Source organism: Narcine bancroftii, chromosome 11 (assembly GCF_036971445.1).
Source record: "Narcine bancroftii isolate sNarBan1 chromosome 11, sNarBan1.hap1, whole genome shotgun sequence".
In the NCBI taxonomy this organism is placed as follows: Eukaryota; Metazoa; Chordata; class Chondrichthyes; order Torpediniformes; family Narcinidae; genus Narcine; species Narcine bancroftii.
The window spans coordinates 17,537,087-17,563,243 of record NC_091479.1 but is presented as its reverse complement, the minus strand read 5'-3'; the positions used below and the strand labels follow the sequence as shown (position 1 = coordinate 17,563,243).

General features: G+C 42.8%; 1 protein-coding gene across 2 annotated transcripts in view; it reads right to left on the bottom strand.

Moving 5' to 3' along the window:
• Positions 1 to 26,157, bottom strand: part of malt3 (MALT paracaspase 3) — a 135,453-nt gene that overhangs the window by 54,530 nt on the left and 54,766 nt on the right. The window contains exons 6-10 of one of the 2 annotated variants that reach the window (XM_069902737.1): positions 18,626 to 18,804; positions 16,015 to 16,114; positions 11,686 to 11,733; positions 8,986 to 9,012; positions 547 to 750 (exon numbers count right to left, since the gene is read on the bottom strand). In XM_069902737.1, the coding sequence (XP_069758838.1) occupies positions 547 to 750; positions 8,986 to 9,012; positions 11,686 to 11,733; positions 16,015 to 16,114; positions 18,626 to 18,804 (558 nt within the window). The remainder of the gene's footprint in view (positions 1 to 546; positions 751 to 8,985; positions 9,013 to 11,685; positions 11,734 to 16,014; positions 16,115 to 18,625; positions 18,805 to 26,157) is intronic. The other variant, XM_069902738.1, reaches the window with a different exon arrangement.

Sequence of the window (26,157 nt, the reverse complement as noted above, 5' to 3'; positions counted from 1 at the left end):
GCTTCTTCAAGAATTTGATGACTGTTTCTCAATATAATTATTGTGACCATCAGCTTAGTTTGAAAATCTTTTCACTTCCGAGTTCAAGTCCCTCTTCAAAGCCTTGAGCACAAAATACAGGCATGATTGGCAGTAACATTGAAAGGATGAGATGTATCCACAAACCATAAACAGTGGCAGAGAGGATCACTGGAGTTTCCCTCCCAACTATCAATGAGATCTACTGGGATCAGCGTTTTAAGAGGACCCCTTCCACCCTGCACACAGCATCGTTCAGCTGCTCCCATTGGGAAATAGATACTAACTCTTAAACGTAAGCAAGAGTGGAGTTTTAAGGCCTTGCACCTTCTCCCCAAAGTATTGTGATACCCAGCAATTAAAACAGGTCTATACAGCACAGGAATATGACGTAGATGTGATCAGAAGTGGAACGAGCAGCAAAAAATAGTTATGGTAAACTCCAACCATTCTGTGCTTGAGACAAAAACATTTAAAACATGGATCATCACAGCAACTGAACAGACCGTTCCCCTGGTGACCACTCACCATAGACACCAGTGTCTAGAAGTTGAAGGAATTGCTTGACTGCACTTCTCAGCTCCTCCTTGGTCAAGTCCAACAGGGAAACCACGCGAAAGTTCAACTGCTGTAGCAAATTCGAGAGTTCAAAAACGTCCATCATGGTAGCTACCAGTTTGGGATGGTTCAGGTAATTCATATTCCCAATGAGTAATGCCACCTTGTCAGATGCTGGAATAGAAGGAGAAGATCATTCTGCAAACTGTACCAGGCAGAGCAAATCACGGGCTGATGGAGAAAGCAGGGCTCTTTCATTTTAAGGTGGTAAAACACAAAATTCTGCAGACACCGTGGTTGAAGTAAAAACACAACACTGGAGAAACTCAGCAGGTCACACTGTGTCTTTTATAGAGCACAGATAAAGATACATCACCAATGTTTCGGGCTTGAGCCCCTCATCAAAGCATGACAACATATAAAGATACATCACCATGCCTGCACTTGCCCACATTTTCTCAACCTTTGATGAAGGTATACCTTGTGTAAGGGTTCAAATAACTTGCAAACATACTTTGCCAGATTCTAGCAGTCTGCAGAAGATTGTTGACGTTCTTTTTCAATCTTTTTTATTGGTTTTTATAAGAAATACAACAATGAAGAAAAGGGAATGAAACTGAAAATACAATCTCACTCTGTGTGTGTGTGTGTGTGTGTGTGTGTGTGTGTGTGTGTGTGTGTGTGTGTGTGTGTGTGTGAAAAATGAAAAGAAACTAAAGTATTTTATTTTAAAAACCCCACCTATCCTACTCTAATAAATAAAAGCAGCTAACAAAAAACATCTGAGCAGCTTATCCTGAGGGTTACATATATTTTGTAGTTTTTTTGGTTCCTACCGTAAATAAAAAAAAGGTTAAACTGTATCTCATCTGGAAGAGTGAGTGCATCTAAATCACATTAGAAACATTGAGATTATATGAAAATAAGACATTAAAGGTCACCGTGTATCTTCAAATTTCATTGATGAAATTTCATTTATATGATATCTAAAATTGACATTCTTTTGAGTGTTTCTGGGATCATGGCCTGTAGCCAGGGTCCTTTTCTGCGTGTATAAACATGATCAAAGTTTTAGTTGTGTGCTGTTAGAATCAAGAATGTGATCATTCAGATCATTTTTTTGACCATTTACTTTTGACTATATTAATAGTTTCTTGTCCGTTTATTAATTGTTTTAAGTATAGTTTACTGTTTCAAGACTTTGAATAAATAGTGAAAATCTCAGTGCTCTTTTCATTGTTTAACGAGTCAAAAACAACAACACCTATATGTTCTGCAAGCGATTATAAAGGGAAATGGTTGTAATTCCTTGTCAAACCTTGATGAAGGGGTCAAGCCCAAAACAATGGTTATGTATCATTATCTTTTACTACATAAGGTATAGTGTTTGACCTGTGGAGTTTCCCCAGCATTGTGTTTTAACTCTTTCATTTTATTATTTAATTTAGAGATGTAGCAAAGTAACAGGTCTTTCCGGCCTGCGAGCCCATTCTGCCCAATCGCACCAATGTAACCATCTGAACTACTAACCCTGCCCATCTTTGGAAGATGAGAGGAAACTGGAACATTTTCTTGTCAGCTGGCAAGCCCCGTTCTTCCACCACGCTGTGACATACCGTTTATTTCAGGGATAGAGAACAGCATCTATATTGTGGATTTACGCACTGAGGGAGAGAAGGTCTAAGGTGGAGATTGGCATCGTGTGAACTTTCACCAAGCAGGGTGTAGAGTGCAGAAGGAATGCACTGTGGACCGATTGCAGGTGGAGATGGGAGAAGATCTGGGAGACCTTAAAGACCCCCGCCACCCAGGCCATGCCCTCTTCACTCCGCCACCATCGGGAAAAGGGTACAGGAGCCTAAAGACGAGCACCCAGTGGCACAAGGACAGCTTCTTCCCCGCTGCCATAAGATTCCTGAATGATCAACGAACCACAGACACCACCTCACTTTGACTTTTCAGTACTATTTTTAATTTATTTTTGTAAGGTGGTTTATTTGAATGTTTGTAACGTGACGCTGCCACAAAACAAATTTCGGGACTTGTTCATGGCAATAAATTCTGATTTTGATTCAAACTCAGACACATAGAGGCGTGGAGGAGCTCAAGGACTTCAACAGCGAAGGATTCGTTAAAGACAATCGGTAACAATGAAAGTGTATGTGCCTTGAATAATCTGCAGCACCTCATTTCAACCCCTTTGGCTTGCAATGCAGGAAGGACCTTTTGCTAAAATATTAGGCCTCGTGAATTTTGCATGAGTATACCAATTTCCAAGAAGTTTCTAAGTGCTTCTCGCACTTAAGTCCCAACAGCAGGTTTAGCGCATGATCTTCTGCTCCAACCTTGGAAGCAGCAATTCAAACAAAAATGCTTGGAACCCTTATCTATTGCCACTGATTGAAACACAAAAGTCTGCAGATGCTGCGATTGTAGTAAAAGCACGCTAAAATGCTGGTGGAACTCAACCGGTCCTTCGGGAAACAAAAAGAAAGATTTTTACTCAGCAATAAAGGAAAAAATTCAGTAAAAAAAAATTTGCATACTTTACCTCCAGACTGGTCATTTATACAGGAAGCACTTTTACACTGCATTCCTGTGTTGCGGGGTTTGTCGGAGGGTGAACATCCTATTCATTAGCCCCAGTTTCTCAAGGAGTGCCTGCGGTCAATTTACACTGCGGCCACACCATAAAAAATGTACCTTGGTGGAAAAGTTATGGGATGGAATTTAGCAAATAAATTCCATCAGGACACTTTTACACAGCCAGCGGAGCAGAAATTTGTAAAGATGTATTGCCGACGTTTCGGGCCTGAGCCCTTCTTCAAGGAATAAGCAGAACGAGCAAATTCCTGTCGGGGAAAACATAAAGTACACAAAAGCGCGGGAGAAACTCAGCAGGTCCTGCGGCGTTCTTTATGGCAAAGGTACAGAAGCAACGTTTTGGCCCTGAGCTCTTCGTATGACTTGCAGTTGCTACTTGGTTCCCTTTTCTCTCAGTATCCTGCTAAGCCTACATTTACATTCTTTCTTTCTGGCAATCGGTGGCTTTGATGTTGCCACAAGTTTCCCAAAAGCCATTAGTTGTGAAAGGTTGTGACAGAAGGCCAGGCTCTTGCATCGCAGCAGACATGATGTACGTCATTGGTACTTTATCCATCTTATCAACCTTTCACTCTGTTAAAATGCTTGTCTTTTATTCTTTCTACTGATGAATGATTATCTCTTTTAGCCATGACTCATTTCTTTTAATCAACAAAGTGAAAACGAACTTTAATTTATGCAGTGTGAGAAAATATGCTAATTCATGATTGCAATAATGCCTATTAACAACCGGTATCTGTAGCATAGCATGCCTCGTTCACAAAGGGCAATGGAAGCATAATCACTGAATATTTTTAAAGCAAAAGTAGATATTTGATTAGCAAATGGTTACAAGATTAACAGGCACACAAGATTTTTAATTGAATGGTTGATCAGACTCTCCACAATGTTTGGGACAAAGACATGTTTTTTCCTTTATTTGTCCCTGTGCTCCACAATTTTAAATTTATAACCAAACAATCCACCAGTAATTAAAGTACACATTCCAGATTTTATTCAAGGTTATTTGTGTACATTTTGACCATGTAGAAATTACAGAACCTATTATACATAGCCCCCTCAGGGCACCATAATGTTTGGGACATTTGGCTTCACAGGTGTTTGTGAGAACTCAGGAAGGCTTAATTGCTTCATTGGTGCAGGTATAAGAGATCTAGGCTTGCTTTGAAGCTTTTGATAACCTATGGAGTCTGTCGTTGCCATTTTTCAACATGAGAGCCAGAATTGTGCTAAATGAAAGTCAAAGAAGCCATTATGAGGCTTAAAACAAGAACAAAACAGTAAGAGACGTCACCCAAACGTTAAGATGACCAAAATCAACAGTTTGGAACATCATTAAAAAGAAAGTGTGTACCGTTGAGCTCAGTAACTGTAAAGGGACTGGTATTCCAGGGAAGCCCTTCACTGTTGATGACAGAAGAATTCTCATCATAATGAAGAAAAATCCCCAAATGTATGTCCGACAGATCAGAAACACTCTTCAGGAGGCAGGTGTGGATGTGCCATGGACTGCTGTCCTCAGAAGACTTCGTGAACGGAAATACAGAGGCTATATTGCAAGATGCAAACCATTAGTTTGCCACAGAAAGGATGGCCAGATTACAGTTTGCCAAGAAGTATTTAAAAGAGCCTGCAGAATTCTGAAAAAGGTCTTGTGGACAGATGAGTCCAAGATTAACAGTTTGTCTATGCCTCCACACTTTGCTCTTGCCAAGAGTGATGGCAAAAGCTAGATATGGAAGTATAAACAAACTGCCCATGATCCAAAGAATACCACCTGAACCATAGTTTGCATCTTGCATCTGATCTGTAGGACATACATTTGGGGATGTTTCTTCATTATGATGAGAATTTCAAATTCCTGGGTGTCAACATCTCCGAGGATCTGACCTGGAGCCTTCCATGTTGATGCAATCACATTGTGACTTGTCTGAGGAGATTCGATATGTCACCGAAAACTCTCGTAAATGTCTACAGGTGTACTGTGGAGACCATTCTGGTTGGCTGCTTCGCTGCCTGGTACTGAGGCGCCAACCCTCAGGTCAAGAATAAACTCCAGAGGATTGTTACCTTGGCCTGCATAGGCACCAGACTCCACTCCATTGAGGACGTCTACAAGAGGCGGTGTCTTAAAAAAAACAGTCTCTATCCTCAAAGACCCCTCCACCACCCAGGCCATGCCCTCTTCACTGCTACCATCGGAAAAAAAAGGTACAGGAGCCTAAAGACGAGCACTCAGTTGCACAAGGGCGGCTTCTTCCCCGCTGCCAGCAGTTTCCTGAACGATCAATGAACCAAAGACACTGCCTTACTCTTTGTGCACTTTTAAAAAAAGTCATGTTGTAAGATGGTTATAATATGAATGTTTGCCCTGTGACGCTGCCACAAAACACCAGATTTCATGACTTCTTCATGATATTAAATTCTGATTCTGAATTCTTCTGTCATCAACAGTGGAGGTTTTGGCCTACCAGTCCCTTCGCGATTACTGAGCTCACCAGTAAGTACATTCTTGTTTTTAATGATGTTCCAAACTGTTGATTTTGGTCATCCTAAGGTCTGGGCGATGTCTCTTACTGTGCTATTCTTGTTTTTCAACCTCATGGTGGCATCTTTGACGTTCATGGCACAACCCTGGCCCTCATGCTAAAAAATGGCAACTACAGACTCCAGAGGTGATCAAAAACTTCGAAGCAAGCCCGACTCTCTTATACCTGCACCAGTGAAGCAATTAAACATACCTGCAAAGCCACATGTCCCATACATGTTGGTGTCCTGAAATGAGGGGACTATCTATTAAAAGTGCTGTAATTTCTACATGGTCAAAACAAAACGTACACAAATAACCTTGAATAAAATTTGGAATGTGCGCTTTAATTACATGATCAGAGTGGCGACTCTGTGCACCAACTAACGCTGCTGCTTCAGCTTTCGCAACCCTGGTCCGACCCTCACCGTGGCCGCTGTTGGTGTGGAGTTTGCAGGTTTTTTTTTCTGTCACCCTGTGGGTTTTCCCAGGTACTAAGGCTTTTTCCCGTCTCCCAAAGAGCGTGTTAGCTGTTAGATTGCTTAAGCTGATGAAAATTCCTGCTTGGAATTAGGGGGGCATTAATGGGCATATGAGAGAGAGAGTTGGGTACAGTGAAATATGTGGGGGAAGAGGGTTGATGAGGGTTCTGAGAACTGCCATGGACAGAATTACCTCCTTGTAAGTCATGAGAAGACAATATAATCTTGTTTGTGAATCTGGGTGAAGGATGTATATACAACCATAAAACAGAAATTACTATCCCCACTGACCTGCACCCGAACCATGGCCCTCCATACCCTCCCATCCTCGTGCCTGTCCAAGCTTTTCCTAAATGTCAAAATTGAGCCTGCATTTAGCAATTCAGCTGGCAGCTCACTCTACACTCTCTGCGTAATATTCTCTTTAATTTTTTTCCCGCTTAACCCATCCTCTAGTCTTTATCTCTCCTAATCTCACTGGAAAAAGGCTGCCTGCATTTACTCCATGTATACCTGTCTTCTCAATATTTTTGTTGACATTGAAATTTCACATCCAAAAACACGAGTACAGTACAACTCTGATTATCCGAAATGGTCGGAACCAGACCTATGTCGGATAAATGGTTTTTCAGAGAACCGGTCATTTTTTTAAAAACAGTCCAGTGGCAACAACAAGGGAAGGGAAAGCTTTCAAAGCACTAAAATAATGTTTAAATCTCTAAAATGCTGGCTGGTGCCAATCACCGACACCTTCCCACCGAGGCCTCGCTCCACCCAGGGACGAGAGGTCCGTGCTGCTGCCAGCAGCCCGACGCCCCCGGTCAGTTTGGCTCCGAAAAAATTTGGATTTCTGATTTGTTTCAGATACCCTCATTTATCTGGAATTTAAAAAAAAATTCAGATAAATGTGGATTTTGACCAATCAGAGTTGGACTGTACACATGGATAGATGTTAGAATTCAAAATGATACATTACACTTAACTTATATCATTTCTTCCAAGGTTCCCACATTTTAATCAAACAGTTTATATTGTATTGATATATTTTACTCCATGTATACCCATCATAATTTTGCACCCCTCTATCAAATCTCTTCTAAAAGTCTTAACCTGTTTCGCCTTCTTCAAGTCCAGGCAACATCCAGGTAAATCTTCTCTGCACTTTTTCAATCTTATTGATATCTTTCCTGTAGTTAGGTGACCAAAACTGCAAACTATACTCCAAATCTGGTCCCACCAATGACTTACACAACTTCCCAACTCCTATGCTCTCAACACTTTGATTTATGAAGGCCAACGTGCTGAAAGGTCTTGTCTACCTGTGACGCCACTGTCAGGGAATTATGAATCTGTATTCCCAGATCCCGACCAGTTTTTTTTTAATTTCAAGAAAATTTTATTTCAGCACTCGGCTCAAAAGGGGATCTTTCAAGTCCAGCCGGAAGTGAGAAGAGGACTCTGTTTAAAGTCTAATTGAAAATCTGGTAGCTTTGAAAGCTCAACACCTTCTCTGTTTCACAATGAGTTTCAACCAAGAACATCGGAATGATTACAGACTCAGAAATGAGATCCAACCAATGACCATGGTCACCGGGCCCTCATCTTTCACTTCTCAAACCGATAGCAATTCAGTGAAATTGCAATTAAAAAAAAAATCAGACGTACAGCACGGTATCAGGCCAATTCGGCCCCCGAGTCCGTGCCACTCAATTTATACCCCGTTAACCTACATTTTTGAAGGGTGGGAAGAAACCAGAGCCTCCGGAAAAAAAAAAATGCACACTGACACAGGGAGAATGTACAAACTCCTTGCAGACACCATGTGATTCAAACCCTGGTCCAGACCTAATCTCTGGCAACGTAAAGGCATCGCGCTAACTTCTACGGCAACTGTGATGATAAGAGCATTGAGGAAGAGGTCCCTGCGGCTTTACCAACCTGAGGCATTATACACATGAACAACGCTGCTCACTGGCAGCAAACCAGTGGGACCCCTCCACTGGATTTGTGGGGTATTTTTAACCCAGTGGTGCTGTTTTCTTGAGATTCGGCAGAAAAGCAGAAGACCCCGAGGATCCTTTATCTTTACTAAGGCTACAAAGGGCTCAACAGCTGAAGGAGCCACGGGCGACTTGTGGATGGGAATGGGCACCCACATGGGGAACAGGTACCGGAGCCGGGATTCGAGAGGGTGCTGAGGGCAAAAGGCCTCAGGCGCTGAAGGCTTCCTCATTAGGTGGCCGACGAATTGAACAGGAATCTGTGCGGCTGCGGGAGCGCTGGAGGCCAATCCACGGACAGCCAATGCTTCTGAAGGGACCCTTTTGGTAAGGGGTGGAGGGGGCGAGCTCAGTGGCAACTCATTGTTTGCCTTGCAGCTGACAAAAGTACATTTTTTAAATGCATTGCTATGTGACAATCAAAGGAAACTTGAAAGGTATTTCTGAGAAGATCATAAAATCTGGCATTGTGACGACAATTAAACATTCTGGATTACAAACAGCCTTATGGCTCATCACAGGACAAGAGCTTTCCATCAGCTTTCAGGAATGAATAAAATGTAAGTGCTTTTTTCTTCCAGTTGTTTTGTACATTTCCTGGAATCATCGAACAATCTACTTCACAATCGGCTCAACAGAACAGCAGTTAAAAAAATAAACACTTTTAGGTAAGATTCACTGACCAATCTGACCTTGAGATGGAAAATCTCATGTTGTGGAGACGACATGAGAACCTTTAACACAGATTTAAGTGGCCACTACACTCAAAGTTCAAATATAAAAGAAAATGACATACCGCATAGTCTGACATTCTGATGTGTCGCTGGAAAGAAAATAAAACCACGTGAGAACATATTATTTCCTGCCACATAAATACACAAGATTAAATTATTTCCTTTCAAGACTAAAAGTTCACCATGGCCAGATTAAGGATATAAACAGGCCTTCTTCATGCAGGGTGGAATGGTCGGTGTAGTGGTGAGCGCAACGCCATTACAGTGCCAGCGATCGGGTCTGGGGCTCTAATCCCACGCTGTCTGTAAGGGGTTTGTGCATTCTCCCCATGTCTGCGTGGGATTTCCCCACCGGGGACTCCAGTTTCCTCCCACCATTTAGAAACGTACTGGGGAGTTGTAGGCCAATTGGGTGGCACGGGCTCTTTGTTACCGGGCTATATGTCTACATTTTTTAATAATTTAAAATTTAAATTATAAAAAAAGTCAATTCAGCCGGCAGCTCGATCCACACTCCCACAACTCTGAGTGAAGAAATTCTCCTTAATGCAGTGGTTTTTAACCATTCGTTTCCCCCACTCACATACGAACCAAAGAGCATTCTTGTCCTGGATTACTTAAGGTGGTACGTGAGTGGAAAATAAAGTTTAAGGAGTAATTTTTCAAGGCAGCTGCACCACTATGGGGCTCCACAGAACACAGCCCAGCAGGCACTTGCATTTATTCAATAGATCTCTAAGCTACCCTGCCTGTGGGCTCGATGGGATGGGTGAGGAGTGGAATTTGATGGTTGGTAATAAAAGAAGAAGTGCAAACAGCTGGGATTACTGGCTCATAATGCACACCAAACAGAATCAGGAGTAATCTTCAAGTTAGCGTGGCAGCACTTTTCAGCTCTTCCATTTTTCCCAGTTGGTTCAGATCCCCAACACCTTCATAGAACCATAGAGTATTACAGGCTATTCAATCTTTCTCGTCTATGCTGAACTATTATTCTGCCCAGTCCATCACCCTTCATACCTCTCCCATCCATGAACCTGTCCAAATGTTTCTTAAATGTGAAAATTGAGCCTGCATTCACTATATTAGGTGTAGCTCATTCTACACTCTCACTACTCTCTGTGTGAAGTTCCCCCTAATGTTCTCTCTTTCCCCTTTCCACCAATAACCCATGTCCTCTTGTTTGCATCTCACCTACCCTCAGTGGAAAAAGTCTACCTATATTTACTCTGTCTATATTCCCCCCCCCCCCCATAACTTTAAATACCTCCATCAAATCTCTTCTCAGTCTTCTATGCTCCAGGGAATAAAAAATCCTAACCTGTAACTCGGTTCTTCAAATCCAGGTAAATCTTCTCTGCACTCTTTCTATATTATTGATTACTTTCCCGTAGTTAGGTGACCAAAATTGAACACAGTACTCTAAATTTGGTCTCACCAGTGTCTTATACAACTTTACCATAACATCCCAACTCCTATACTCAATACTTTGATTGATGAAGGCCAATATGCTCTCTTTACAACTTTATCTACCTGTGATGCCACTTTCAGGGAATTATTTATCTGTATTCAGGGAATTATTTATCTGTATTCCCAGATCCCTCTGTTTAACCAAACTCCTCAGTGCCCTACCATTAACCTAATATGTCCTACCTTGGTTTGTCCTTCCCAAATGCCACATCTCACACTTGTCTGCATTAAATTCCATCTGCCATTTTGATGCTGGTCTAGATCCCTCTGCCAGGTTTGAAACCGCCTTCACTGACCACAACACCTCCAATCTTAGTGTCAACTGCAAACTTTCTGATCCAGTTTACCACATTATCATCCAGATCATTGATATAGATGACCAACATTACCCATCTGCACCAAGTTTAATGATACTTTTTAGTCGGCGGTATGAAGAGAACTCAATTTAGATAAGGAAACAATTCTTTGTGCAGATGACTCTGGGTATTTGGAATTATCTATCCGTTTGGATGGTCAGTGATTAGAATTCAGACCGACAGTTTTTGAATCCTGGAGGATGTTGCTGGGACTGGAGAGAGGTTGCGTCTTAAGGTGAAGTTGAATAGGCTGGGTCTTTATTCCTTGGAGTGACAGAGGTTGAGGTGTTTTCTTCTATAGGTTTACAAAATAGCAAGATATTGCCCACTCACAGTCTTTTCCCACAGTAGCTGAATCTCGAACTAGAGGCCATAGGTTGAAGATGAGAGGACCCGAGAGGCATTAATTTTTTTCCCCCACACACAGGGTCTGTATCTGGAACAAGCTGCCAGAGGAATCAATGGAAGTGGCCACAAAAACAATCGAATGACACTTGGACAGATTTATGGGTTAGAGGAGCCAGGGACGTATCTACGGATAATAGCACCTATGGCAAGGATGGTCAACCTTTCACATTCCATGCGTTCAAAATAAACAGCAAACAAGGAGGTCTCGCGAGACAATTACATGTGCATATTTGGTAACCTCCCTCTCTGCATTATCTTTGGGATGCTATTACAGGGTGAATACTGGAGGTCAAGGTTGAAGCAGGGTCACTGAAGTTGTGAAGCAGCCTGTATCATCTGATAATGAAACTTCTCCAGCAGGACAGCAAGATTAACCAAACACACTTCAGAAACACAGGCAAGGAACTGACAAGGTCACTTTGTACCATATAGACCAGGCTGGGTTCACATCCCAAGCATTCAACTTACTAACTTTAGACTTGGATCTTTGTCAGCTTTTATTGAAATATGTTCAAATAAGATACTTACCCTTGACTCTCAGGGTAGGTAATGATACTGTAACACTGACGTTTTCAACTGCAAGAAGAAATAACATAAGCATTCTAATTAAGACATTAGAAATAATTCAAATATAATAAAACCTCTAGTATCTGGAATTCAAGCAACCAGCAAAAAAAAAATCTGAGGAAAAAGATTAAAATAAATAAGAATAAAATACTATAATAGGTCAGAGAATATTTACATTTACAAATTTAAACTGAAGCTCTGAAGTGACCCCTTAATCTTTGGTGAAGATGGGAGCAAATACTCAGCCAGCGGAGCACCTTGATCGGGCTTTGCTCGTAGCACTGGCGTCGCCCAGGATGAAGAGCTGGTTGATGCCGCTCGCCATTTGGGTGACTCCTCATCCCTTCTTAGCAAGAGTCGCCCCGGTCAGAGGCTTTATCTGTAAACTTGGGGGAGGAGGTTAATTATCTATAACGTTATTGGTCGTCTTTCAGGCGGCTCTGTGGAGGGGGAGGAACCTGCAGATACAATGACGGTTAAATGTTTTGAAAGAATGTGACTGAAAATAAAGTGAAATGCTTTAAATATTCATGCAAGTGGAGATTGTTCAGTGTAAGGACAGGATAGTATTTTTGTCTTTTAAACTGTTTATTCTTAATACAGTTGTATTAGATGGGCCTTGTAAGAGTAGGTCTCAAGCAACTTGAAAATACACTTATCCGGCATCTACCGATCCCCTTCAGTGCCGGATACCGGGGTTTTTACTGTAAATGCCCACAGCTGAAATAGAACTAGCTATCAGCAAGTATAAACATCTTGTAACAGAAGAAAATGAATATGGGTTTAATTTCAACATGAAGCATACAAAGCCACGATAAGACAAAGCTTGGCCGAGCATACTTAGACACACAAGTCCCCATCAATGTTCGTGGTCATTTCAGCATTCTGAAACGTCCTTCAACGGCACATTTCAGCTGTTGGTAAACTGAAGTTGGGTATTTAATGGGCAGCTCGGACAAAGTTGGGCCAAACGGCCTGAATCTCTGCTCATGTTGACTGGTGAAGGGCCCACTTGCATTATACCTGTTCAGAGTCACTCTCTATTACCTTCATCGGGACAAATGAATATGGATTTTGATGCTAGCTTTGCTTGCGCCATCCACATCCTGAGAAGGCATAAATGTTTATAGCCTAAAATTAAAAACAAGGAGATTGAAACTGTCTAAATCTAGAGATTATAGATTTAAGGAATGTAGCAAGAGGATAAGAGGGAATCTGAGAAAGATCCCCCCTCCCCCACAACAAGTGAAACACGAAAATCTACAGCTGGTGTTCGGGCCTGAGCCCTTCCTCAAGGAACAAGCAAAGAACAGGAAGGAAGAACAGAATAAAGAATAGACTGGCAGGGGGAGGAGTCCAAACCAACCAAAGGTGTTAATTGGATAGGATAAGAGGAGACGTGAAAATTGATTTTGGCTCTGTGAATTTTCTTTATTAAATTGCTGCCTGTTAATTCCCCAGAGCAGCAGACGCTTGTAGCTGCCACGTGAATTGCTGGGAAATAAAGACCATCTCATAAAATATATTGTCCTTGGCAGCCAAAAAGTCAAATAACGTAGAACTGCTGTGGATTGATGGCTGTGCTGCACGCGGCTCCATGCTAGTGTGAAGCTGGGCTCGTCATTCAGGCAGAGACTATACTTCATATGTCTGTTGTGAACAGTTCCTAGGAGTGGAGCTCTCTGCTGCACCTGTCGGATTGGCTGCGGCAGCGATGCGGGCGTGACCGGAGAGCAAAACATCGACGTGCACTCACTGCACCCTAATGCGTGTATGGTTGGCAATTCAAAGTTGCATTTTTGCCTTGATTTATTGCTATAGATTGCACTTTATGGATCCATTTTGCGACTGGTAAAGAAAAATTGAGGCTTTCATTTCAGAGGACAATTGAGAGTGTCCTGTCCAGCTGTGTGGGACGGTAGCCGCAAAGCATCAGAGCGGACGTCTATGCGGAGGATCATCAAAACGGCTGAGAGGATCACCGGGTTCTCTCTTTCCTCTAGACATGATTTTTCTGCTAACGCTGTCTAAAAAGGACTCAAGGAATCCGAGAAGCCCCTTTCCATCCAATGCACAGCAATATTTTCGACCCACCACCATCAAGAAGGTGGTGCGAGAGCATCAAAATCAGGACTGCCAGGCTGGGGAAGAGCTTCTTCCCGCAGGTTGAGAAACTGACGAACAGTATCTGGTAAACTGCGACGATTATCCCAAATATTCACGTGACTATTTATGTGGACCTTGGACTGGAAATACTCTGTATATATGCAAATTTATAATGTACAGTAAGATGATAATAAACCTGAACATGAAATATCTATTACGCACAATGATCGATACCATCCCGTGTACGAATATTACTGAGGGAAATGCTAATTAGGATGAACTTATCCCTGAAATAACCAACACATGTTCCCTATGAGTGGATTTCCAATTGAGATGGTCTTTCCTTGCTGGAAAATCATGCATAAGATTACAGTAAGGCACAGCAGGAATAGGCTTTGATCTGCTCCACCTTTCAGAACAAATATGACCCAAAATTATATTCTGGCACTCTCCCTTTGTGCCCAGAAATTTATATCCTTCAGTTTACTGTCCTCTGAATGAAAAAGATATCTCCTTATTTCAATCCTAAAAGTCTTACATAGTTTCCTGAGACTGTGAACCTTTAGATGAACATTTCTTGGAAATATACCATGACTGCAGTGTGGGAAATGAGGCAGGCAGTGGGCTCTTTGCTGTCTATAATAGCCAACTAACCTTATTTGAGAGATGGGTGATTGAAGGATGGAGAGAACTCTCCCATGCTTGTTTCAAAACTGTGCCTCAATAGGGCTGAAGCAACTGTTATTATAAAAACACAGAGCTGGAGAAACTTACCAGATCGAGCATTGTCCTTTATATTAGCAAAGGTGAAAATACAGAACCGACATTTTGGGCTTGAGCCCGTCATCAAGGTGTAGAAAAATGTCGGCGGGAGTCCGAACAAGAGTAGAGGGAGAGGGGTGGTCACAAGGCAGGAGGTGATAGGTGGAGAAGGAAGGGAGGGGACAGCGGCGATCAAGGGGAGGAGGGATGGCTGGGTGAAGGGAGGGAGGAGAACGGGAAAGGGGAAGCAGGAACTAGAAAAGTCGATGTTAGTGACATCCGGCTGGAGGGTGCCCAGACGGAAAAGCAGGTGTTGTTCCTCCAATCTGCGGGTGGTCAGAGTGGGACAAAAAAAGGCCTGTGTCTGGACTTTTACAGCATTTTGTTCATCTGCTATCATCAGCTGGAGTTATTTTCCAGCGTAATAGTGTAGCCTTTCACACTTGGATGGAACGCAACCTGAACTGATGGCACAAAGCCTTTTTGCTGTTCCAGTCTTAACACTGTTGCCCAGTGTTTCCAGTTTCTGTTCTCCCCATTGTCCAGAATCACAAAGGGCATGGAGGAAGCGGACAGGAGGGAGATAGATCAGCTCATTGAGTGGCGTCACAATAACAACCTTGCGCTCAACGTCAGCAAAACCAAGGAGATGGTTGTCGATTTCAGGAGGAAATCAGGGGAACACGACCCAATCCCCATCGAAGGGTCAGAAGAGCAGAGGATCAAGAACTTCTTGGGAGTCAGCATCTCCGAGATCTGTCCTGGAGCCTCCATGTTGACGCAATCATTAAGAAGGCCCCCCAGCCCCTATACTTTGTATGAGGAGATTTGTTATGTCACCGAAGACTCTCGAAAACTTCTACAGGTCCACCGTGGAGAGCATTCTGGGTAAGGAGTTGCCAATGTTCAGGACAAGAAAAAACTTAGCCTTTGATGATCTCACTGCCTTGAGAACATCTATAAGAGGCTTGTCTGAAAGCAGCCTCCATCCTCAAGGACCCCCACCACCCAGGCCATGGCCTCTTCACTCTGCTACCATCGGGAAAGAGGTACACCAGCCTGTAGGCGAGCACCCAGCGGTACAAGGGCAGCTTCTTCCCCACTGCCTTACTTTGTCTTTTTGGTTTAAATAAATGTTTGCACTGTGATTCTGCCACAAAACATCGAATTTTTGTGATCTGATTCTAAAAGATCCTGTAGCACACTGTAAAAGAAGTGGGTTCCAAAGGGTACGATGCATTCTAGGATATGGGACTGGGAGAAACTTAATGAACAGGTGAGAAAGAACAGAACAGGATATGCTGAAAGGATGGCCACAGGAGGGACTGACGTAGTGCAGACTGAAAGGACTGTTTCTGTATTGTTTATTGTACATAATTACTCAAAATCACTAATTAATGACAGTGGTGTGATGGTATTTACCTATGCTTACGTCAACAGCAGAACTCCAGCACTCCTGCCCTCGGTCATTGGTGACTGCACATAAGTAAGACCCATGATGTCTCATCTCAGCTGGAGCTATCTAGGCACAGAAAGAATAAAAACATACATTTGCAGATACAGCTGACACAGAACAACAACTATCTGACCACTGGAAGGATTCAGTGTCTGGCCTCCACGCTTCAGGCCATCTTGAGTATTTGTATTATCTCTGTGTGGAGAAGAGGTGGGGGGGAGGGGGTGTTGGGTGAAATGTTACATCTTTGCATTTCTAATAACCAGATGGCAATTATTAAAAGAAGAATTAATTGGTACAGAATATAGGTACTCCCCGACTTACGACCGTACCTGGGACTGAAGGATTGGTTGCATCTCAAAATGGACGCAAGTCAGAATTTTGCCCGCGTGTGTGGAGTAGCAAAGTCTTAAAGCAAACTTTTCAATCAAATCTTTTTTTCTTCGAAGATTTGACGATAACAACCTAAAGCTTCCTGAATTTGTCAATCAAGCTTAGTGAATCTTTCCACATTCTGGAACATGGTTACCTTGTTAGTTGGCATCCTGGGGCAGGCCACGGCCATCTTGATTCCTGTGAGCAGGCACGAGTCTTCGGTTGGCACGCGCGCAGTAAGTTCGTGCATTGGAGTTTGGTTGGTGCAAGCGCGAGAGATAACCATCCTAATGATATGAATTTGTGCCCTAACTCTCACGTATGCGCCAACTGAACTCCAATACACGAACCCACAGTGCTTCCGCTAAGCGAAGCCCTCCGCATGCACACAGGAATCTATGTGGACACACTCAGCCCATGGACCCTAGGACATCGACTAACAAGGTAAGTACGCTCCTACATGCCCTGTATCCCTGTTATAGTTTGTCAAATACTACATAAACTGTGTAAACTTTATATTTTTAATATAATTTTGGTCGTTTGTGTAGATGGACGTAAGTTGGATAGGTTGCAACTCAGGGATTACCTGGTATAATAAACATAGAGACATAGGAAAACAAATCAGCCATTTGGCCCTTCAAACCCATTCTTGGTTGATCTTACAGCTTAATCAGTCTAGTGCAAATCTTAACCCTCAGTACAAAAATCTCCAGTCTTGAAACATAGAATATTACGGCACTATATATTCCAACCAAAAAATACTAAATCCTTCCGACCTTGTAACCCTCTATTTTTCTTTCATTCATATGCCTGTCCAAGAGTCTCTTAAATGCCCCTCATGTTCCCTCACTACCATCCTTGGTAATCCATTCCAGGCACCCACAACTCTGTGTAAAGAAATCTCCCCTAAACCTTCCTCCCTTCACTTTGAACAGACGTCCTCTGGTGTTTGCAACTCTTGCCGTGGGGAAAAAAGCACTGGTTGTCTACCTTATCTATGCCTATCAGAATTTTGTAGATCTCGATTAAGTGCTGGAGAATGAGTACACAAAAGTTCACTAAGTCATGCAGCATTCACGCAAAGCAAGAAGTAGTCAATGTTGGGGGCGGCACTGTTAGCGTAAGGCGCTTGCATAATGGGTTCAAATCCGGCGCTGTCTATAAGGAGTTTGTACGTTCTCCACAAGTCAGTGTGGGTTTCCTCAGGATGCTCCGTTTTCCTCCCATCCTCCCACCCTTCAAACGGTATGGGGGTTGTAAGCTAATTGGGGTATTTGGGTGGCATGGGCTTGTGGGCCAGAAGGGCCTGCTATTGTGCAGTAGGTCTACATTTAAACAAAATGTAAATTAAAACAAAATCAGGCCTAAGCCTTTCATCAGGGTTGCATTGAAATCCTAACAATGAACTAAAATATTAATACAAAGCAAAAAAAAACCACTCACTTGCTCAAGGAGGTGAACTTGACCCTAATCAATGGGGTCATACTAAAGGCAACCATGGACGTTGCAAAGTTGAGGGCCCAAATGAAAAGTGGATCATGCCAGCATTCATCCTGCAGCTCAGCTCGGATGGCCACACATGTCAGAGATCCAGATGTCCTTCAGAACCACCAGCCAACAGCCAACACGAGGTGGCCCAATAGCCACTCGCCTTTCAGCTGTGCAGCACTGAGCCACTTACAGGCACGTCCTTCACATCATACTTCAGTGGCCTGTGAGAAAATGAAGCCCAGCGAGGGCGGAACAGGCTAGCGTCGGGGTTAGCGCAACGCTGTAAAGGCACCAGGGATTAAGGTTCAAATCCAGCACTTCCGTACATTCTCCCTGTGTCTGCGTGGGCTTCCTCTGGGGGGCTCTGGATTCCTCCTCTTGTTCCAAAAAAAAATGTACCGGGGGGTGGAGAGATGGGTAGATGGGTTAATTGGGCGGAATGGGGTTGTGGGCCAAAAGGGCCTGTAACGTGCGGTATGTCTAAAAGATACCTGATTGCCATGGGAGATTGTATCAACTGCTGATAGCTGCATAACTTTCTACACTGCACGAGCCAGCCGATCATATTTACACCTGACCATCAGTGAAGCAGCCCCTGACTAACAAATCAATGGTTGCAAACTACTGCTCTCAGACTCCTTCAGATTAAACATTTATTTTTGCACCCTGGACAGCCATCGGAAGACACAAATTAATTTAACGGCAACTTACTCTCAATTCTTCTTTGGTTTGATGAGGTAACAACATGCCATTTTTGTACCACTGGTATTTGGGAGCAGGAATTCCAAATGCAACACACTTCAAGGATGCAGACTGGCCAGGTTTTACCCTCATGTGTTCAGGCTGCAGGCCAATCACCAGCTCTCCCTGCCATTTTTGAGGTAACCCTGCTATAAACGTACAACAGGATATATCAAAGCACAACCAAGTTGTTACAATGGGAAGTAAAATATTGCAGTTGCAGGGAAGCAAGACTATAAAATATCACCTTACCATGGTGACATTAATACCCCTGAGCGTAAAGCCCTACAAAAGGCAGCGGACGCAACCTGGGACATCACAAGCAAAACCCTGCCCACCATCTACGGGGAGCGCTGCCGTCAGAGAGCAGCAGTCATCAAGGACCTACATCACCTTGTTCTCGCTGCTGCCATCAGGAAAGAGGTGTAGGTGCCACAAGACTTGTGGCACCCGGTTTGAGAACAGCTGCTCCCCCTCCACCATCAGACTCTTCAACAACACACTCAATCAGGGACTCGTTTAAGGAATTACTTGTGCACTTTATTGATTTTTTTCCCCTCTCCATAGGTCGGAGTCGGTGCTGCACAGTTGCTCAGTAAAAGGAAGTGTAAGCTGCTCCTTCCGTCCGATAGTCTACAGGACACCCTTGGACAAGGTGTAGTAACTGCTTAGCCAACCAATCAGGGTCATGTGAAGCCATGGATTGCAGATGGCGGATGGTTTTTACAGGTAGATTCTACAAATTGGAATTTATGGTTGAATCTGCTGATCAGTGGCCAGGGTTACGGACACTGCAACAGAAGAAGGCAACAGGAAACTACTTCAGTATTTTTCTCTTGTATAATCATGAACTCAACATCAACTGCAGTCTCAGCTCAAAGATGGAGCCTTCGCCAAAGGAGGCCAGGAGAGGCAACAACTACAATTCGGAGGGTCAGAGATTGTGAGAGATGGCGAGACATATGATCGCCCAGGCCGAACGGCAGGGCACCTGAATGATGTATCATACAGTCAGTTTGTTTACATTTCTTTATTTGTTTACATGTATACATTGAGTACAGTTTTTTTTAATGCACTACCAATTCTGCCTCGCCCTGGCTCTGTGAATGTTGAGGGAAGAGTTGGAGGTCATGGGACTGGGCGCGGAATTGAAGTAGTTGGCCATTGGGAGACTCCTGTCTCTGATGTGGACAGAGCGAAAAGCTCAAAGTATTTCTTCTATTATATTTTAATCGCTTTGCAAAGCAGGAGAAGTCTGTTACAGTGTGAAGCACTGCCGCAAGTGGCTAGTCTCACCCCAAGGGAGTCTGCCTCGAGGCTCATAGGTTGCGTATTTATGCAGATACTTTTCCAGTTTTTCCAGAACATTTGAACAGGCTTCTCCATAACATGTTACTTTGAATTCTCTCGGGATTCATTAATCAGGGTTGACCCTCAAACTCCTTTATTTTCAGCAGTAGGGTTCAATGTGCTTGCACATGACCACGTTGTGTAGGTGTTAATACATTGCCCATCCTAGACTGTTCACTGGGCAGAGGAACATGCAGATATTTAATGCTCTGAGAACTTCCTGTGATAACCTATTTGTTTAAAACGTTGGTGAAACTCAGCTGGTCAAACAAAGAAAAGATAAAGATAAGTAACCAACGTTTTGGGCTTGAATCCTTCATCAAGGTAGATAAGTGGGTTTGTTTTGTAAATTTTATTTTTCACTTGCATCAATACAAGTACAGTATTTATCCTTTCATTAAAAAATGATGCAAAAAGAAACATAATTTCATATTTTCTCCTCCCCAAAAAAGTAGGAAAGCCTGGCTGATAATCATATAGCCTCTTAATTAAATTTAAATTTATATAGTGATCTTGAATCTTGAAGGTGAGCTGGAGCAGGGGTGGCAGATGCAGTGGATGAAGCCATAGCAATAAAATCTATACAAGGTTTCCAAACCTTATCAAATTTTTCCAGTTGATTCTGTAAATTATACGTTATTTTCTCTAATGGTATGCAATGTAGTCGTTCAGTTTGCCATTTATTCAACCCCACATTATTGTCTGATTTCCATATTTCTTTGCAATCGCTACACTTAAAAACTTCTCTGATGAGTATCCAACTTCAAATCAAAAATACCTCCTAATAAAAATATTTTGGGATCTTTCAAAACTTGCACCTTCATAACGCATCCCAGTGGAATACTTATATCTTCCCAAAATTTTACCACTTTTTCACATTGCCAAACTGCATGGAGAAAGGTTCCTACGATAAGTGGTTAAAGGAGGGAGGGCACACCAGCAAGCAGTAGTTCATTGTTGACCCAGACAGTCGTTTGCACAAATTTAGCACTATTTAGTGAAAAGTCTGAGTACATACATGACATCGTATGCAACCCTGAGATTCTTTTTCCTGCGGGCAAGACAGAATTATCAATTATTGGTAGTGCATTAAAAAAAAACTGTACTCAACGTACACATGTAAACAAATAAGGAAATGTAAACAAACTGTGCAATACAGAGAGAAAAAATTCTTATAAAGTGCAAAAGCAAGAGTCCTTAAGTGAGTCCCTAATTGAGTTTGTTGTTGGGGAGTCTGATGGTGGAGGGGGAGCAGCTGTTCCTGAACCTGGTGGTGGGAGTCTTGTGGCATCTAATTGCCTGGGATTCTCTTATCTTAGAAACTAAGCAGGCTCAGGCTGGTTCAGTACTTGGGAGGGGAGACCGTCAATGCTGTAGGTTTCTGTGAGGGGCAATGAAAAAAATGATGACTCTGTCAGGCTTACGGTAGACAAAAGTTAAAGAATTTCATATATGTTATATTCTAGATGTAGTATTATGTGACAATAATGGAACCTTTACGTATACTTGTTTCCTGATGGTAGCATGGAGAACTGAGGGTGCGCAAGAATCCCGAGCATTTTAAACCGACCTGCGGAGTGAGATCATTATATACGACCGGACAGCCACATTCTCCCAGATAACAACCGAGACATGTCTTTCTTTTCCACAAATCATGTTGATAATACTGAATAGTGCTAACCAATAAGAATTTAGCTGAATGTGTGTGGTATTTTGTGGTTGTGAAACTGCTACTGGGCTCAGGATTTAAATGAGAGAAATATGGAGAAACGCATGCCTTCCACCTGTTTGCAAGCTGGAAGGAATTAAATGGCAAATAAACCACATATTTACAGAACTTCTATATCTGATTAACCAAAGTAAAAATTGGGATTGAAATATAATTGGGGAAGAGATGCACCACCAGGCTGAACAGTGTTTCCCCATAGGCAGTGAGAATTGTGAACGACCAAAGGATCTGCTCACACTAACCATCGGAGACTCTCATTTGTAGAAAGCAACATTTATTCATTTATTTGTATCGATAAAGTACTTGTCCTGCATGTGCATTGTTTGTCTGGATGTGTGTCTGCATGTTTTGCACCGAGGACCGGAGAACGCTGTTTCGTCGAGTTGTGCTTGTGCAATTGGATGACGATAAACTTGACTTGATGTGAAATCAGACATTTTGAATGGACAACGAACTACCTCACTTTATCCTATTTTCTTGCACTATTTATTTATTTTGAAATGTAATTTATAGCAATATTCGCATTGTAACGCTACCACAAAGCGATGAATTTCATGACATGTTTATGACAATAAATTCTGAATCTGAAAAATAACCCCATGTTTGCAACTCACTAAATTTTAGAACAGAGTAGCTTGTGTGTGGTGGAAAGTGTGCTGACCGGCTGCATCACGACCTGATATTCAGTCACCAATATCCCGGAGTGAAAAAGCTCTGCTAAAAGTAGTGGGCTCAGCCCAGAACATCACCGACAAAACCCTCCCCACCACTGAGAACATCTGCAGGCAAGCAGCAACAGTGATCATCAGGGACCCGCATCACCCAGCGCACGCTCTGTTCTCGCTGCTGCCATCAGGAAAGAGGTAAAGGGGCACAAGGCTCGCAGGAACAGCTGCTACCATCAAACGACAAACTCAATCAGGGTCTCATTGAAGGACTTTTATTAATGCACTTTTACATTTTGTTTTCTCTCTGTATTGCACATTTTGTTGACGTTTATTTATTTGTTTACATGTGAACTTGAGTACAGTTTTTTTTTGCACTACATGGTAATTCTGTCTCGCCCACAGGAAAAAAAAACCTCAGGGTTGTATGTGATGTCATGTATGACGTTGACAATAAATCTGAAATCGAAATGGGTTTTAAAAATAGTATTTTTTTATTTCCTTACGATGTTTAATATATAGTATAATTTTTTTGAGCAAATAACTGAATTAAGAAGAAGCGTGAATGGACAATGGCCAAAGCAGAACTATAGATGCTGTCTGGCAGATGAGCTGGCGACCCAAACATAAATGAACAGCAGGCCTTCTTCCTGGTTTCACTTCTTTGATTCGAAATTGATGTGCATATTACGCTGTAGGAACACTAACATTTATGCTCTAATTTCCCGCTCTCTACAGAAAAAGGAAGCATTGTAAGAATTTAAATTTAAATTTAGTCTTGTGACAGAGTATAGAGAGATGTTTGGGAGATACATTGGGAAAGGTTTGTTAGAGCAGGTCACACACAAACACTTTAAAACACAGAATCTTTGCAGGAGGTTTTGCAAGAGGGTTCAGACTCATTTGAAAAAGTCAACAAATGTAACAACAGGCAGTGGCAGTTTTGTTTAGAAAAGAGCATTTACTGTCTGCAAGGTCATGTGCTCTTTGCAGGCAAAGAGCAGAAAAAAGAGGCTTTGCTCTCAGAGTTGGAGGGAGTGAAAGAGAGAGAGAGAGAGAGAGAGAGAGAGAGAGAGCCATCAGTTCCAGAGGGACAGACTGGCAAGTTTTGGAAGACGGCCTTGTCAAAGGAGAGGACTGGCTGTCTGATGTTTCCCTTGGAATAGGAGAAACAGAAAGGAACCCTGTGATGACCTGAAAGAAAGAGAACCCTGAAGGGGGCAAGTTTCGTCAGCAAGACACCAGAGTGGCTGATTGAAAAGGAATTAGATGTGGATGTCCTGGAACAAGAAAATTTCTCTCTCTGAAAACCAACAAGAACCTTTCTGAGCGGTAACCATTTAACTGCTAAGCACCAAAGCCTCGTGAACTTTATTAAGGCTAACTTCTGTGCACAGAACAGGAATTGCCTGCAACCAGTGAGATTGGACTGTGAACCAAAGAACTTTGCTGAACTTACACACACATTACACACACGTACGCTTAGCATTAGAAGGGGTTGGCTAAGAGAGTCAATAGAGCTAAGTTTGATTCTATTTTCATATTCAAAGATAATTAAAAGCAACCTTTGTCATGGTGCATATCTATTGCTGCTGGGTTTTGGAGGCCTCTGTAACAAGACATGCAGCACGGTAACAGTACCTTCCGGCCCATGAACCCCTGACGTCCAATTAGCCTATAACCCTGTACGTTTTGAAAGGTGGGAGGAGACCCACATGGACAAAGGGAGGATGTACAAACTCTTTACAGTCAGCACCGGATTTGAACCCAAGTGGCTGGCGCTGGATAAGCCTTGTGCTAACCACCGCCCTAACTGTGCCACCCAAATCTGTATCCCACCTGTAAAATACTAGTAAATATTCAGTAGCTTGGACCGGATTTGAGTGGGGGAAGGTGGAGTTCATGGAAATGAGAAAGAACGTGAAAGAATGAAAAAAAAAGAGAGGAACAGTTAACAATTCAGGATGGTGAATTTCCTTTTCTCTCTATTTGAATTATTGCACATTGAATATTTGCTCGTTAAAAACTGAGGGCATATATCCATGCATTTACTCTGTAGTTCCACGATTTTCAAAATAAAAATATCATTCTCTGGTCGCACAACTTTTTGGGCATCACTTAGAGAGAAAAGCTACATCAAAGTAGTTGACAAAGAACAATGAAGTTGCGTAATGAGCTTGGAAGTGCAGTGTTCTGCACTTTGGTTGGAAACAGATCATAGACTGCTTGGATAATAAAAAGATGACATAGGAAGAGCAGGAAATTTATTTAAGGGGGCACATGCACAATTCAACAATAGTTACCTGTAAGACATGAAAAATTGCAAACTGAAGACCAAGTTTTAGGCTTTAAGAGACAGAATCAAAAGGCTGAGAAGGTACGTTTCCCGTTATCCAAAATTATGTTAACCGAAATACTTCAATAACCAAACTTTATTGGCGTCGCTGACGTGATGTCACAAGCTTAAAAAAAAATTACCACCTGACTTGCCCATGTGGGGCTCTGATGCTCTGTTGGTGCCAGTTTGGTAAACAAGAACCAGCAGGGAAGACAGACGCTGAAAGGCTGGATGTCGGCCCAGAGAAGCAGGCTGGAATCTTGAGCTATCAGTGAGCGACTGGAGGAAATTGGCGAGTCAGGCAGCTCATGGGGAGAAATTAGATCACTGATTGTCCTTGTTTCAGGTAACTCCCTACCTTTTCTTCTTTACCCTCCTCTGTACTTGGTTTACAAACTGTGTCCTGCTGTCTCCCAGCCGCAAGCGGTCAGAAGTCATCAAGGAGAGCGGCATGAGTGGGGACCTCGGGCTCCCGGGCAGAAGCAGGGATCGTAGTCGGGATGTGCTGCCTAGTCCCAATGGCCCACTGGCCTGCACCCAGTCCAGAGCCATCCATTCCTCTCCCATCCACGGACCTGTCCAAATTCTTCTTAAATGCTAAAGTTCATCACCCCAGCTGTCTGCTCGTTCCACACTCCCACCACTCTCTTGTGAAGTTCCCCTAAACTTTTCCCCTTTCACCCTTAACCCATGACCTCTGGTTTGTATCTCACCTACCCTCAGTGGAATAAGCCTACCTCCAATTTTAAATAGTTCTATTAAATCTCCCCTCATTCTTCTACGCTCCAGAGAATAAAGTCCTAACCTGTTTAACCTTTCCTTGTAACTCAGTTCCTCAAGTTCGGGCAACATCCTAATGAATCTTCTCTACACTCTTTCTATCTTATTGATAGCTTTCTTGTAGTCAGGTGACCAAAACAGCACACAGTACTCCAAATTTGGCCTCACCAATGTCTTTATGATAACATTCCAACTCCTGTACTCAATACTTTGATTTATGAAGGCCAATATGCCAAACGCTCACCACAACCCTATCTACCTGTGACGCCACTTTCAGGGAATTATATACCTGTATTCCCAGATCCCTCAGATCTACCACTCTTGAAGGATCTTTCCTGGAGCCAACACGCTAATGGCATCGTGAAGTAAGCATGTCAAGGCCTGGTATGCACAGACCAATATCCCTGAGCATAAAGACCTGCAAAAAATAGTGGACACAACCCAGGACATCATCGAGAACATCTACAGGGAACACTGTCGTCGGAGAGCAGCAGCGATCATTAAGGATCCACACCACCAACCACACGCTCTGTTCTCGCTGCTACCATCAGGAAAGAGGTGTCGGTGCCACAAGACTCCCACCACCAGGTTCAGGAACAGCTGCTCCCCCTCCACCATCAGACTCCTCAACGACACTCTA